Source organism: Protopterus annectens, chromosome 3.part1, assembly GCF_019279795.1.
Source record: "Protopterus annectens isolate FY-2018-M chromosome 3.part1, PAN1.0, whole genome shotgun sequence".
NCBI classification, from domain to species: Eukaryota; Metazoa; Chordata; order Ceratodontiformes; family Protopteridae; genus Protopterus; species Protopterus annectens.
The window spans coordinates 1,860,199,851-1,860,216,528 of NC_056732.1; the positions used below are offsets into that span (position 1 = coordinate 1,860,199,851).

Genomic DNA, 16,678 nt, shown 5'->3' on the forward strand with positions numbered 1-16,678 from the left:
AGTATGGGATGGGGTATGAGGTATGTGTTATGATGCATCTTCCCACTGAGGCAGGAGTAGGTATAAAGCTGCCTCTGTGGCCTGTGCTTGACTTGATTTGGGCTGCTGATATGCAGAGTGGTGCTTTGTAGTTGCTTAGCTGTGGTCAGTAGTTCAATCTCCGCAGGACTCAGTCTAGTGGAGTTAAGTCAGACATCCTGTCTGATGGAATGAAGACCCTTTCCCCTATAGCAAACATACTGAGGAAGAGGCACAGGATAAGACACAAGCCACCCTTATGATTGCCTTGGTGATGGACCGCCATGTGGCTTTTCTCTCTGCTGGGGCTGCCCATTACAGGGGAACAAACAGACTTAATTGTAATTGTGAGAGGATTAATGGTTTACAGGTAAGAGATGGAAAATGCTAATAGGAAATCATTCAGTCTCAAACTTCATGCAGCACACCGACTATCCAGCTGTTTGACAGTCTTAATCACCCCTAGTGTTTGTTGATGGGCCACCTGTTGTAGAAGGAAGCAGTAGTCCACGAAACTGACAGGCAAAACAGACAGCCATAAAGATGATATAGAGTACTATTAAAGATAAGAAAAAGATTATGTTTTGTTACTATTATGCAAAAAGCCCAGCATTTCCAGATAGATATAGAAATAGAAAAAGACTGAGAGAAATTAGAAGAAAGAAAAGTACTTGCATAAGACTGTCAAAAGCTTCAAATTCAAATTTGTGTTCTGGTTAAAAGTATTAACAACTTTACATGAAGATTTAGCCATGAATAAGAACTACCTGTATGCGCATCCCAGACAGACACCAACCTGGTTACAGCAGAAAAAATTATGCTCTTCCTTAAGAGCGAACCTGCAAAATAGCCTAAAAAGTATAGACCAATAACTTGCCTTCCATATTGTTGGCATCAATTCCAGTGTATAGTTTTATACAGAGTTCATAGTCATTTCGAAGAAAACTCAGTCATAGCAATAGAACAAAAGGTAAAAGAAAGTCCTATGAAACAAAGGATTATTTGTTGATAAATACAGTCATAATGTGGTGGGTGCAGCAGTTAACATTGTCACCTCACAGCAGGAGGTTCTCCGGTTCAATTCTCGGCTGGGGTGCCTTCTGTGTGGAGTCTGCACATCCTCCCTGTTTTTGTGTGGGTTTCCTCCAGGTACACCACTTTCCTTTCACATTCCAAAGACATGCATCTGGAGCATTTCTCCCCAGGCCTCTGCTGAAAATAGGCTCTGTCCTAGTCAGACTTTCCCAGTCAACAAATGTTAAATAAAGGAGAAGAATGTAAGTATGGCATGGATAGACTACAAAAAGCATTTGACAGCATCCCACAGTCATGGATAAAACAGTACTTACATATGTATAAGATACACCCTACATTGATCAATTACATTACAGTGACCACAAAACAGTGGCAAGCCACTTTACAGCTAAGCCATGATAAAGGACTAATTATTGTCCGAGGGATAAAAATTTAAAGGGGGATATTCCACTGCTCTTTTGTCTTGCCCTTAGCCCATTAAACTTTGTTCTTAACAGTTTAGGTCATGGTTACAATTTGGCTCTGACAAAACAACAAAGTGTAAAGAGTTATCATCCTGTTTATGTGGATGGTTTAAAACTGTATGGCTTATCATACGAGGAACTGAAAGCACAACTGCAAGTGGTCAAAATTTTCTCAGATAATATAAGAATGTCATTTGGTCTTAGTAAATGTGCAAAAGTAAACTTTAAAGCAGGAAAGCTGCAGCATAAAGGAAATATCAGTCTGCGACAGGAATGTGATCTAACTTGACCAGGGGGAAGTGTATAAATATTTGTGAAATAATGAAAGATCAACAATCAAACATGAGCAAATGCAAATAAAATGTGGAATAGTTTAGAAGACTAAAATTAGCACTGAAAACCGCTCTGACATCTAGGAACATAGGGCAAGCTATAAACTAGTTTGCTATTCCTGTTCTAGCTTAAAACTTTGGAGTGTTGGATCAGTTGGAGAGGAAAAAAGAAAAATGTCTCATAGGAGAATCCAGGGCCTCAAAAATCTTCCATACACAGAGAGGCTAAAAGCCCTATCCTTCTACTCTGTTTCATACAGACTCCTCAGAGGTGACCTCTGTTTGGCATAGAGGGCGATCTTGGACCCTGCCTTGATGGGACTGCTGCATTTCTACAAGTTAAGCTTCACTCGAGTAACCCTCAACCTGGTCTGTGACATCAACAGGACTTGTTTTTGGACAGATTTGTGTCCCAGAGGCTCCCCCATCAGTGGAATATACTCCCTCAACATGTAAAGCAGAGTACCTCTTTACCCCTTTTTAAGCACAACCTGGATAACTGGATGAGAAATAGAAAATACGTCCCTGGGATTCCACCCGTGTGCCTGCTGGACAGGGACATCAGGTACTGACTTGTCGGAACATGGGCTAAACTCTTGGCTAGGCTTATAAGGGCCTCAGGGCCAATAGCCTAGTAACTTCCTATGATCCTATGCTTATCAAGTGATTTATAAAAATCAGTGTATACGATGGTTATATATTCCCCAATTTGAGGAAGGCATGGGTCTTCTCAAAATTGATTGTGTATAGATCTGCAGTTGTAGGACGGGGTACACATATCTGCTGACCTCACAAGACCCAAACATAGTGAAAGTTTTAAAACATGAGAAGAACAAGTCTAAGATAGCATAAGCATATCAGTATCACGCTGGAATGGAAATCAAACCAGACATAGACAAACCGGCAGCAACTGAATGTGCCAAAAAACTTAAGAAAGAATATAAGCTGAAGGATCAGATGAGAATGCAAGAAATGTGGAAACTGCATAAATATAGTTGCAAGTATAGAAAATTCTTGGAATAACCTCTTGTCAATCGGGATCTGATGCAGGGATGGTTAAAGAGAGGTAAATTTAAACCAGAAGACAAAAGGTTGATATTGGCAGCCCAGGATGGTGAACTACTTAGACGCTTGTTTACAAAGTCCATTGAACATGTTGTATTTTATAAAACAGAATTGGAAACAGTCACACATCTTGTTACTTAGTGTGATACATTAATGGCAGAAGGCCTGAATATTGTTACTGTTATACAAGAAGCCCAGAATTTCCAGATAGAAATATTCAGAAAGACTGAGAGAAATAAGAGGAAAGAAAGATACCTGCAGAAGAAACAAAATTGTCAAAGGCTTCAAATACATATTTACATTCATTAATACAGCAGATCCATGAAAAACATTGCAAAGATGAAGAAAGTTTGGACCACCTGGAAAAACAACAGAAGTCTGAAAATGTAAATAAAACCCAAAGATTTTTGAAAGGTACAGAAAAGAAATCTGGCTATGGTAAATAAAAAGAGATCTGATATGGTGCAATGTTTATGGAAAGGGGAAAGCCAGACTAATCAATGCAAAAAAAAGCAGCTCTAAAGGTATATAAAGAGAATGCAGACAAAGGCACCCAGATATGGAAAATTTCACAGTACACGACATAAGAAAACAAATCGGCGAACGTAGAACAAAAGATTAGTAAGGTATGATTGAAGTAAACAGAATCTGAAATTATGGGATAGCTGCAGAGTGAAAGATTTAGTGCAGAAAATCCAACACAGGTAATGTTACAGTATGATGGAACAATGAGTCCCCAAATTAAGGAGAAACAGGTGGAGCAAGAGACACCGGAAGAAGAAATATGGGCTTGGAGAAAAATGAGACTTGATACAATACAGTATTTATGCAAAAGAGAAAGCAAAATTAATCAATAGAAAAAAGCAGCATGAAGGATAGTTGAAGAGAAGTACAGGCAAAGGTGTCCAGATCTGGAAAATTTCACAATACAAAAAATAAGAAAACATGGTTGGAAAGTAGCAAAGAGGATTAGTAATGGAACAGTTAAAGAAGTAGAAATTTGTGTGTAACCTGCAAAGTGAAGGATTTAGTGTAGAAAATTCAACACAGGTAATGTCACAGATTGATGGAAGAATGAGTCCCCATACTAAAGAAAAGCAGGTGGCATTGGAGGCATCTGATGACTTCCCCACACGATGATGCCCTGGAGCCTTCAGTAGGAGATTGGTACAGGGCAAGGGAAGGAGCAGGAAACAGTGGCAACTGTGACACAAGCAATGTTGTGGCGTGATGGGCCAGTGAGTTCCCTTATGAATGAGCAACAGAGTCCACAGGGTAAAGCTGAAGAGAGTATGTCACAGAAAGATGTTTTGCAACTTTGTGTAATGCCTTTAGGAAACAGCAAAGAATGTGTTCGCAGTTTAGAAGAAAATAGTCTGAGGGAAGAGTTTCTTGATTTAAGGATAGACATATTATGATCAATGAAAGAAACTGATTACAGAAAGTAAATAAGACCCAAAATGTTAGAGGTCTGCTAAATCAGATGAACACAGTATCATGTGATATTACTGAAGTAAATATGATACATTCATGTGCCGCTAAATTACTAATGGATAAAGTCTTAAACATAGAGCAGTAATGGAAGGGAAGGAATAAAATGCCATGATGGAATTATCAAAAATCAAATCGCAACCATATTCCAAATGCTATGAAATGGAAACGCCTGGCACTGTTGACTGACTGCAATCAACTTGCAATACACATGGTCGTTACTAGTTTTCTTACAGTTAAAACGGTGAATTACATCACCTACTTTGAAGTGATCACAGTGGTGCATCTGTGGTTCTTGCTTATGCCGCAGAGATTTATTGCCATTATTTTGTCATTAAAACGCTTTACTCAGGATTTATACTTTCACAATACTAGGTTTAAATGCCAGCTGCATTACTGCCACATACTAAAGTACTACACCATGTGGTCATTTTGATTTACCCCTACTACCTTGTCCTTAATGAATGGCACTGCAAAATCATTTAATTAATACTTGACGACTGACAAATTACTTAAACATATACGTAAACAGTGTATTGAGTTCTTTACTTAAACACATACTTACAGTGTCAAGGTAAAAATACAGCACTTTTAAATACAACACTTAATTTCTATTTAAGATCAGCCAACACACTAACAAAACAGCAGTCATCAAGCATTATCCTGGTAACTATAAAAATGTATCTTTTTCAATTATTCTTTGTTTCCAATCTTTATTATCAACTTATATGATCAGTTGAAACCATATACACACAAAATACATATAGTCAATTCTAGATATACACACACATACCTTCACAAAAATTCCAAACAGTTATAAATTAATACAGGATAATCTAAATAAAGTGGTCATATACTTAACAGGTAATCAAATTTCCCGACCTAACACAACCTACTGTTTAAAATACCAAAAATACACTTAAGTCCCATTACCAGAAAATGGATTATTAGCGAACAGTAATTACTCTACAGAAAAACTGGAAATAACACAAACAGCGATTATGAATTATAGTATATAAGAAATCTGGTTGTGATAATACTTAAGTACCAAGAAAACTATAAAGCAATTAAGATGAAGTGTCACTATTAGAATATATAATAGGAAACAAAAAAAATATTTAGAAAAATAGACATACTAAAAGTAACGCACAGTTTCAGAACAGACCAGGCTCTATCATACAGTGCTACAGATAATAAACGTTGATGACCCAAAAATCTTTTACAGAGGACTGGTAAACAAAGTGAAAGGAATAGAAACATCACCAAAAGGAAGCAGAAGAAGAAATGCACATTCTGGAGAAATATTTATGAAGACCCTATGGAACATAACAAAGATTATAAATAGATAGAAAAATTAAACTGTAATGAGTTCAAATGTACAAAATATGAAATGGAATAAAGTAACAGTATAGTAAAACTGAAACAAAATTAAGAATAGCTCCTAACTGGAAACACCCAGGTCCAGATGCAGTACCTAACTTCTCACTAATAGTGTTATCATCTTTACACAGATTTAGGATGAGTAAGAATTACTTATGTCTGCATCCCAGACAGGCACACAACCTGGTTAACAACAGGAAAAGTGGTAATAATCCTTAAGAGTAAAGCTGTTGGCCATCTTAAAAAGTATAGAGCAATAATTTGCTTTATAAGAGTGTACAAACTAAATACTGGTATTGATGCAGGCAGATTTCATAGTCCTTTAGAAAAAAAAACTCAATTGCAGCAGTTGAAGAAAAGGGTAAGAGAAAAAAATCACATGGAACAAAGGATCCTATATTGCTAAATAAAGCCATAACAGGGAATTGTAAAAAGGGAAGCCTCCAAGTATGGCATGGATAAATTACAAAAATGCATGTGACTGCATCCCTTATTCATGGCTAAAGGAGTACATATGGATATACAAGATACATCCTACATTTATGAATTGCATTACAGTGGCCGAGAAACAGTGGTAAACAACTGTACAAGTAAGCCATGATTAAGGACAGATTATTTTTCCACAGATAAATATTCATATGGGGGATATTCCAGGGTGAGTCTTTGTCACTGCTGTTATTCTGTCTTGCCTGTAACCCATTAGGTTTTTTACTAAACAGATTAGATCCTGGTTACAATTTGGCTCCCAAAAATCAAACTTGCTTAAAAATCTCTAATCTACTTTTTTGTGGATGACTTAGAACTGTGTAGTTCATCAGATAAAGAGCTAAAAGAACAAATGCAAGTGGTTAAAGCTTTCTCAGATAACATAAGAATGTCATTTGGTCTTAATAAATGTGCAAATGTAATCTTTACAGCAAAAAAGTTGCAGTACCAAGAAAATGTCAGTCTTTACAGGAATGTGATATAAAGAAACTTGGCTGGGAGGGAGTGTATAAATATTTTGGAATTGCTGAAGGATTTGAAGGATTAGAAATAAGACATGAACAAATGTGAATCAGTCTGAATAAGGAATACTTCAGAAGACTAAAACCAGTATTGAAAACAGCCTTGACATTTTAGGAGTAATGTCCAAGACGTAAGTCAGTATGCTCTTCAAGTTGTAACTTACAATTTTGATATGTTTGACTGTTCTCAAAAGATATTGGGTCAGCTGGCCAGAAAAAAAATAAACAAGAATGCTTATCAAATGATGTATAAAAATCCGTGTTTACCAAGATTATATATTCCTTGCTCTGAAAGGATGTATGGGCCTCCTAGAAATTGATTACATGATTAGAACTTCAGTTACAGGACTGCATACATATCTTCTGACCTCATCAGATCCGAACATAGTGAAAGTTTTAAAACATGAGGAGAGAAAGTCTAAGATGACCTCTCTGCTTAGTTTAGCAGAAGCATTCTGGTGTCGAGTGGGAATGGAAAGCAAAGTAGCTGTAAACAAAAATCATGCAGCACGAGTGTGCCAACAAACCAAAAAATATTTGGATAAGGATCAAATGTGAAGGAAAGAAGTACGGAAAAGCCGTAATTGTAGTGGCAAGTATAGAGATCTCCCAGAACAAGCTCATGTTGATCAGGATTTAATTCAGGAATGGTTAAGAAGATATGAGGTGAAACCAAAAGATGAAAGGTTAATAATGGCAGCTCAGGATAGTGGACTATGTACACATTTGTTTGCAAGATCCTTTGCATATATGTGAGTAACAGACAATTTAGTTATTTAATTGTATTTGTCTTTTTTTTTGACTGGGAAAGTCCAGCTGGGATAGATACCTTTTTCAGTGTAGGCCCAGGGAGACAAGACCTAGTATTCACATACATAGACAATATGCAGAATGTTTTCATTTTACACATTGTATATAATATTTTCATCTTGGGCTATATAAGCATTTTGCATACATAATTAGGTGTAACAGATGATTAATACTAACCTTGCATCATCAATTTCTGACTATAGGAAGATAAGAAAATCTAAGAGATTACCTGTTCGTTTGTTTAAGTTGTAGCAGACAGAAATGCAAGGGAAGGCAAAGACTGATATTTTGGTTGAAATTAGTCTTGGTATAATGAAGGAGAACAAGGATTAAGTAGGAGTAGGTAGTTAAGGGATATAACCAGTTAAATTAGTAAGTGGTGGTATGATGAGGGAGAACAAAATTAAGTAGGAGTAGGTAGTTAAGGGGTATAACTAGTTGAATTAGTAAGTAGTTAGTTGTATGATGAGGGAGAATGAGGATTAAGTAGCAGTAGGTAGTTAAGGGATGTGACCAGTTAAATTAGTAAATTGTGGTACAATGAGGGAGAACAGCGATGGAGTAGGTAGTTAAGGGATATAACCAGTTAAATTAGTAAGTGGTGGTATGATGAGGGAGAATGAGGACTGAGAAGAAGTAGGTAGTTAAATATAACCAGTTAAATGTTTACAATAGTAGATAAATGGGAAGGTATAATCCCCATATGGGAATTTAGTACAAATGTAGGTTTTGCCAAGAAGAATTGGAAACAGTCACACCTCTTCTTCATGGGTGTGATACACTCTTGGCAGTGGGCTTCTATGCTTAAATAATGTGGCAAGACTTGTTATACTGGGGATTGTGCAAACACTACAGTATAGAAGTAGCTGAGCAGCATTGGAAACATGAACCACAAGGCATTATCATGAATGATGAAGTGTACATCACATGGATCTTCCATTAACTGCAGTTCAAAAAGAAGATGTGAGAAATTCAGATATAGTAGTTCAAGAAAAAAAGACAAAGTTAACATTGGTCATCGAAATTGCTATACCTAGTGACTAGTGTCTTACATACAGAGAGAGAGAAAGAGAGAGAGACATGCACACAAAGTCATAAAATATTAAGAGTTGGATTAGCAATGTGGAAGAAAATATGCAGATAGTTCTGTAGAAGTAGGAGCAATGGTTCTAATAAAAAAATCTGTAATAGTACTTACATATGCTACCAATACAAGTAACACCATTGAAATACATAAAGAGTTACTTCTGTACACACTGTGGGTGCTGCAAAGGGCACTTCTGGCTAACATCAAAGATTGAAACAATATTAATTTCATGAACTTTAATTATACCCTGACTTAGGAATTGAGTCCATTCCCAACATGGTAATTAGAAATGGGAAAGACTTGGAGAAATTAAAATAACAAAGGTAAGTATTTAACCTAGTGCTGGTTAAGGAACTCCAATGCCTCTTTGAAATGATGGTATACTTCTGGTTAGTGGCAGACTGAATGTACCTTTTTATATTAAAGCATTAAATGGTAATAGAAGTACTATTTTGTTTACCATTCTAAAATGTAGATATATCTTATGGGTTTTTATGGAAATGTCATTACTGGTAATGCTGAATGCTGATGGCCTGAAAAAATAAATACATTTAGGAGAAGAGCAAATATTGAGGATCTCTGTTCTCCTTTAAATTTCCTTTTTACATGGGCCAAGCCCCGACATTCCCCAAACTCTGAGATTGCTGTACCTTGAAGAAAAGGGAATACAACAGGAAGTGGTCATCTCTGACTTAGCATCTATAAGTCTATTTTTAGACAGTATAGTCTGAGCCTTATGGGACTCACTAAAGTGGGTTCTGGACATTTGAAACAGCATATTTTACTTTAGTGTGTACTTATTTGTTTCATATAGCGTGATAGTCATACTTTTCTCATGTTAAAGAGCTTTTATTTGTGTTGTTTGCACTAGAATTCCTTGTTGTATTGCACATAAATGAACTCCTATCTAAAATGGCTCAGATTCATATTGGACATGGTTGAAACTAGATGTTTTTGTATTTCAGTCCTGAGAGATAAGCACTCTTCATGAAAAATCTTGAAGAGTAGATGGGAAATAAAAAATACACACCAGGGATCGCTTCTGTGTCTCTTCTCGACAGTGGCACAGGAAAATAACTTTCTTGGGTGGCGTAAGCCAGGGAACCTTGTTGGCTAGGCTTACACAGGCCCTCGGTCCGATAACCTAGTACCTACCCATGAACCTATAGAAATAACACACACGCATATGAAAAATAAATTAATAATGTGGAAATGAGTTTCTTACTTTCTTAGGGGTGTTCTTGTCATGAAAATGAAAGAGTAATATAATATAAGAATATGGAAAAACATTTTTTTTTTATCCTCAGAGATTCTTATCCACGGTACTTGATAAAATATAGCTTTTTTGTAGTGTATGTTTAAAATTTTCTTTCAGTTTTGTATGAGTAAGCCATTGTAAAAGAAGTGTAAAAAATTACTGGAAGGATACAGTGGTTAACTGTACAGTTTATTTTCATTTGCAGGTTATAACATCCCGTTGCTTGAACTTTTGTTACTTATTGAGAAAGATGAAACAATTCAATCTGCTGAGGCTGAAGGAAGGACAACACTGCAACAAAGGCAACGTCCTGGTAACAGAACCAGTAGTAAGTACATAATATGTATTACAACAAAGGCAACTTCCTGGTAACAGAACCAGCAGTACTTACATAATAAATGTTATAACAAAGACAACTCCCTGGTAACAGAACCAGCAGTAAATACATAATAATTATTACAACCAAGGTGATTTTCTGGTAACAGAACCAGCAGTAGTAACATAGTAAGTGTTACAACAAAGACAACTTCCTGGTAACAGAACCAGGAGTAAGTACATAATAAGTATTGCAACCAAGGCAACCTCCTTGTAACAGAACCTGTAGTAAGTGCATAATAAGTATTACAACAAAGGCAACTTCCTGGTAACAGAACCAACAGTAAGTACATAATACATATTACAGCAAAGGTGACTTCCTGGTAACAGAACCAGCAGTAAGTACATAATAATTGTTCTGGGTCTGCAGTTACATGCAGTTTAACAGCCTGGTGGGATAAAGGAGGGAGTATGTTCACAACACAAGGGTGGCTTAATCCTCCAAATATGTGAAACCACACTGAATTCATTATGCTGGGCCCATTCACTTTTCATAAAATAGATTAAGTCCAATTGCAACATCACACCTGCTAGTTAGAATTTTGTGACCTTCATTCTGAAAATTTTCATCTTTGCAGAACATGGTGTGGTATTGAAGGCTGGAGATGAGCAGTACTACAGAACACAGTCTGATACTGAAGGCCAGGGTGAGTATCACAGAACATAGAGTATTGAAGGCTGTGGGTCAGTAGTACTGCAGATCATGGTATGGTATTGAAGGCTGAATATGAGCAGTACTGCAGAACATGTTGTGGAGCGGAAGACTGAGGATGAGCTGTACTGCAGAACATGATGTGGTACAAAATGCTGGGTTGAGCAGTGCTGCCGAATGTAATATGACATTAAAGGTTTGTGTGCGCTGTATATAGGACATGGTGTGGTACTACACTGAAGACAGACGATGAGCAGTACTGCAGAACATGTGGTAATGAATGCTGGGTTGAGCAGTACTGCCGAATGTAATATGACATTAAAGGCTGTGTGGGCTTTATATAGGACATGGTGTGGTACTACACTGAAGACAGACGATGAGCAGTACTGCAGAACATGTGGTAATGAATGCTGGGTTGAGCAGTACTGCCAAATGTAATATGACATTAAAGGCTGTGTGGGCTGTATATAGGACATGGTGTGGTACTACACTGAAGACTGAGGATGAGCTGTACTGCAGATCATGGTGTGGTACTGAATGCTGGGTTGAGCAGTGCTGCCGAATGTAATATATTAATGGCTTGTGTGCGCTGTATGTAGGACATGGTGTGATACTACACTGAAGACCGAGGATGAGCAGTACTGCAGAACATGGTGTGGAGCTGAATACTGGAGATGAGCAGTACTGCAGAACATGTGGTACTGAATGCTGGGTTGCGCAGTACTGCTGAACGTAATATGACATTAAAGGCTTGTGTGAGCTGCATATAGGACATGGTGTGGTATTACACTGAATACTGAGGTTGAGCAGTACTGCAGAACATGGTGCAGTATTGAATGCTGGGTTGAGCAGTACTGCTGAATGTAATATGACATTAAAGGCTTGTGTGGGCTGTATATAGGACATGGTGTAGTACTACACTGAAGGCTGGGGTGGGCAATACTAAAGAGTATTTTGAATTACGGAAGCTTCGGATGAACAGAACTACAGAATATAATGTGGTAGTAAATACATGTGTGAGCAGGCCTGCAAAATATGGTTTGGTAGTGAAGGATGTGGGTGTGCAGTGCTGCAGAACATGATGTGGTATAGAAGACTGGTGATTGGCAGTACTATAGAGCATGGTGTACTAAAAGCTGTGGTGAGTAGTGCTGCAGAACTTGGTGTGGTACTGAATGCTGAGTTAAGCTGTATTGCAGAATGTGGTGTGCTACTGAAGGCAAGGTGTGGCAGTGAAGGCTAGAGGTGAACTGTATTGCAGAACATGGTGCTTCACTAAAGTCTGGGTTGAACAGTACTGCAGAACATGGCGAGGTACTGAAGACTGGTTGTGAGCAGTATTGCAGAGCATGCCATGGTACTGAACTCTGGGGCTGAGCAGTACTGCAGAGGATGGAATGGTAGTGAGGTCTAGGGTTCAGCAGAACATGGTTTACTAGTGCATGTCAGGCTCGGATGTACGGCAGAACATGGTGTGACACTAAATACCTGGGTGGGCAGTATTATAGAACATGATGCATATCAAAGCTTTAGGCGAAGAGTGCTATGAAATACTGGAGGCCAGAGGTCATTAGTACTACAGAAAATGGTGTGACATTGAAGGCAGGGGTGAGCAATACTGCAGAACATGATGTGGTACTAAAGGCTTTTGATGAGCAGTACTGCACAATATAGTGTGGCACTAAAGGCCCTAAGTGAACAGTAATGCAGAACAGCATGTGGTACTGAAGATCATTGCAAAAACTACTACAGAACACATTGTGGTACTCAAGGCTGAGGATGAGCAGTACTGAAGAACATGGTGTGGTCACTGAAGGCTGTGGATGTGCAGTACTATAGAACATGATGTGGTACTGAAGCCTGGTTGTGAACAGTATTGCAGAGCATGCTATGGTACTGAAAGCTGGGGCAGGACAGTACTGCAGAGGATGGAATGGTGAGGTCTGGGGTTGAGCAGAATATGGTTTACTAGTGAATGTCGGGGCACAGATGTACTGTAGAACATAGTGTGACACTAAATACCTGGGTGGGCAATGTAATCGAACATGATGCACATTAAAGCTTGAGGTTAACAGTGCTGCAAAATAATTACTGCTGGAGACCACAGGTCATTTGTACTACAGAACATGGTGTGACATTGAAAGCACGGGTGAGGAATACTATAGAACATGGTGTGGTAACAAAGGCTGGTGTCAAGCAGTAGTGCAGAGCATCATGTGGTTGTGAAAGCTGATTGTACTGTTGTGCAGAACATGATGTACTTTAGGTTGTGGTTAAGCAGTACAGCACAGCATGATGTAGTACTGTAAGGTGGAGTTGATCAGCACAGCAAAACATGTTATGGCACTGGATTGAGCAGTATCAAAGCATATGGTGTGGTATTTATGGCTGGAGTAAGCAGTACTGCTTAATTTGGTGTGATAGTAAAGGGTGGTGGTGAGCAGTACTGAAGAACGTTGTGAGACTAAAGGCTTGGGATGAGGCTGGGGTGAGAAGTACTGAAGAAAGGGATGTTATTCTCAAGGCTGAGGTGTTTGTGGTACTGAAGGGTATCATTGAGGAGTACTGCAAAACATGGTGTAGTACTGAAGGCTTTTGATGAGCAGTACTTCGCAACATAGTGTGGCACTGAAGGCCCTAAGTGAACAGTAATGCAGAACAAAATGTGGTACTAAAGATAGTTGCAAAAAATTACTACAGAACATGCTGTGGTATTGAAGGCTTTAGGGTGCAGTAGTATAGAACATGGACTGATACTGAAGCCTGAGGGTAAGCAATACTACAGAACATAATGTGGAATTGAAGGCTGGCAGCAAATAGTACTCTGGAACATGGTGTACTACTGAATTTTTAGGATGAACAACACAGCAGAGCATGGTGTGGCACTGAGGGCTGAGGTTGAGTATCACTGCAGAACATTGTTAGGCACTGATAGCTGTGCATGAGCAGTACTTTGTAGCATGGTGTGATACTGAAGGCTGAGGGTGAGCAGGCTTGGGGTGGGAAGCACTGCAGAGAATGAAGAGAAAAAATGCAGAGAACAAAAATTGCACTTTATTCATCTGCTTTTACTGTATTTGTGTTTCTTCCTACTTTATTACTAGGGGCATTGACTACTACTCTGATCTGCGATATATAACAATAAGTATCCTTTTCTGTGCATTTAAAGTGTTTATTGAGTGTATCTGCTTTATTTTCTGAAAATAAATAAATAAATATATATACTTGTTTCCCACCTTTCTAAGCTAGTATAGTCCAGTTTTCAGGTTAGTGCTGAATTTAGGGCTGTGTTACAAATCTCTGTGTTTGCCCATACCTTACTTGGATAGAAGGAAGTTTCTCTGTTCACCTGTGAGAGAGGGGAGCTTTGAGCAGCCTATCTGTCCCTGGAGGAGTGGTTTCAGCCCAGAAATTGGTAGTTCATTGGCCATTTTGGGCTAATTTCTATCTCTTTCATTTCCCTGCTATAAATACCGCATTTGCCCGGTTTTGCATGTCGGGCAGTGCCGGTTAGCTAGGGTAAAACTATTCCCGACTCCACAAAGTCTCCTCTTCAATTTTTCCCTTGGAACTAGACAAACTTTCAACCTAAGCACTCAAGCCATTCATTTCTCAGCCCAGCACTTGTTCAAAACTTATAGCAAGCATTTATAAACCCTAGCACTAGACCCTCCTGCACTGTACAGAAGGACAAGGCTCTCTGTTCGTCCTTACCAGCCATCCAGTAAAACATTTCACTGTACCTATCCAGGCATGTCCAAAGGGCAGTTTCAGGTCTACTCTCCAGTCCAACTGGTAAATCTGGGCGTTTTGAGGCAATGCCTCATGTACACAGACAAACCCTCTCCTCCTACCACCAAACACGAATACATGCGAGAGATACAATTGTACAGCCAAACTGGAGGCTAAGCTGTCACAACCCAAGACTGGATCAGACAGTCAAGAGGAGAAGGGAAATACTTGCATCACACCACCAGTCTCACACAGACCCATTAAACCAGCACCGGCAAAAAACACACATGCATACATGAAAACATACTTGGAGGCTCAAAATAAAAATCTGCAAAACCAACAGAGACCTCCAAAGCAAACATCCACGCAACCTCCACCCCCCCCAACACAAACCATGAAACATATACTTCACAAAACCAGTGTGCCATGCGATCACAGCCCTTAAGTCAAAATAACATACCCAGCACACTACTAATAGGTGACTCTGCAGTCAGACACACTGACGTACCACTCACTAGGATGAATAAGGAGAAGGTTACTGTTAGCTGCCTGCCGGGTGCCAGGATCCGCCACATAACAGAAGCAATCAGGTCACTCTGGAACAAGTACAAATATGACTGTCATTGTCCATGTTGGTGTGAATGACCTGAGCCGTACCTCCCTGGACTACATGAAAAGAGACATTGAAGAGCTCTCTGATCACGTAGCCCAGGCCAGTATGACCCTGACCCTGAGTAGCATCCTGCCCTCACCAAGAATGATACCACAGTATAAAGAAAAATTTCTCGATTTCAACAATTGGCTAAGTTTCTGGTGTCATTCAAAGGAGATCCAGGGTCTGTCCATCTGGGATGACATGCTCAACAAGCCACTCTGCTTCGCTAGAGACAGCTTGCACCTGTCACCCTTAGGCTTTTGAATACTGGCCAAGGATCTTGCCACCCCCATAGTGTCTTTTTTAGGCAAGGCTCAAAAAACAAACCCACCGCCGTAAATAGCACAAGTAACAAAACACTGAGGGTAATGCTACTTAATGCCAGACGTCTAAACTCAAAATGCATGCACTCAAGGCACTCCTCAGTATGGAGAAAATCGATATATGTGCAGTAACAGAAACCTGGTTTAAGGCTCCGGAGAGCACCCCAGCACTACCAGACTACAACTCATACCATACATTTCGGCCACAGAACCCAAACCGAAATACAAAATGCGGGGGCGTATCCATATTTATCAAGGATACGCACACCTCCAGGTTAGTGGCACAGTATGACACTTCAGAGATCATCCACGTGCAACTAACAACGGGCAAAACTGCAATTCAAATTGTAGCTTGCTACAGATCACCCACTATGTCCCAGGACCCCTATTCCTCATTTCTGGAAACACTGGGAAACATAAAGATCCTACCAAATACCCTAATATTGGGTGATTTCAATTACCCAAAAATTAACTGGGAGAACTACTTAAGCACTAATCCCCTTGCCTGACATTTCCTAGAATTTATAAACTCAAACACCCTGGTTCAACTGGTCAGCACTCCCACCAGAGGTGACAACATATTGGACCTGGTCATTACCAACATGGACGACCGGTGTTCCACACCAGAGGTCAATCCTTCGCTGGTTAGATCTGACCATAAACAAATCACTTTGGATATCCACATTCCGCCCCCACTCCGGACAAGGAAACCACCGTGAAAAACTTTTCTAAGGCAAATTTCACGTTACTTAAGACCGAGGTGGAAAATTTCAAAGCCCTCATGCTGAAGGATAACGCTGTCCAAGCTGTAAAATCCTTTACTAATGCATTCTACGGGCAACTACAAGAATGCATGGATCGTGCCATCCCAAGCAAAACCAAGACTCACTCCTCCTAGAAAAGGAAACCAGTCTGGTGGACTCCTGCCGTAAACAAGCTATACAATAGAAGGAGGAAACTAGTACAGAAAGAGTAAAATCCCAAGAAGGGAAGA

The 16,678-nt window shown here is 39.2% G+C and overlaps 1 protein-coding gene across 1 annotated transcript in view; it reads left to right on the plus strand.

Moving 5' to 3' along the window:
- LOC122797935 (gastrula zinc finger protein XlCGF57.1-like) overlaps positions 1-16,678 on the plus strand; it is a 380,380-nt gene that overhangs the window by 226,550 nt on the left and 137,152 nt on the right. The window contains exon 3 of the mRNA XM_044066454.1: positions 10,153-10,275. Within this exon, the coding sequence (XP_043922389.1) occupies positions 10,153-10,275 (123 nt within the window). The remainder of the gene's footprint in view (positions 1-10,152; positions 10,276-16,678) is intronic.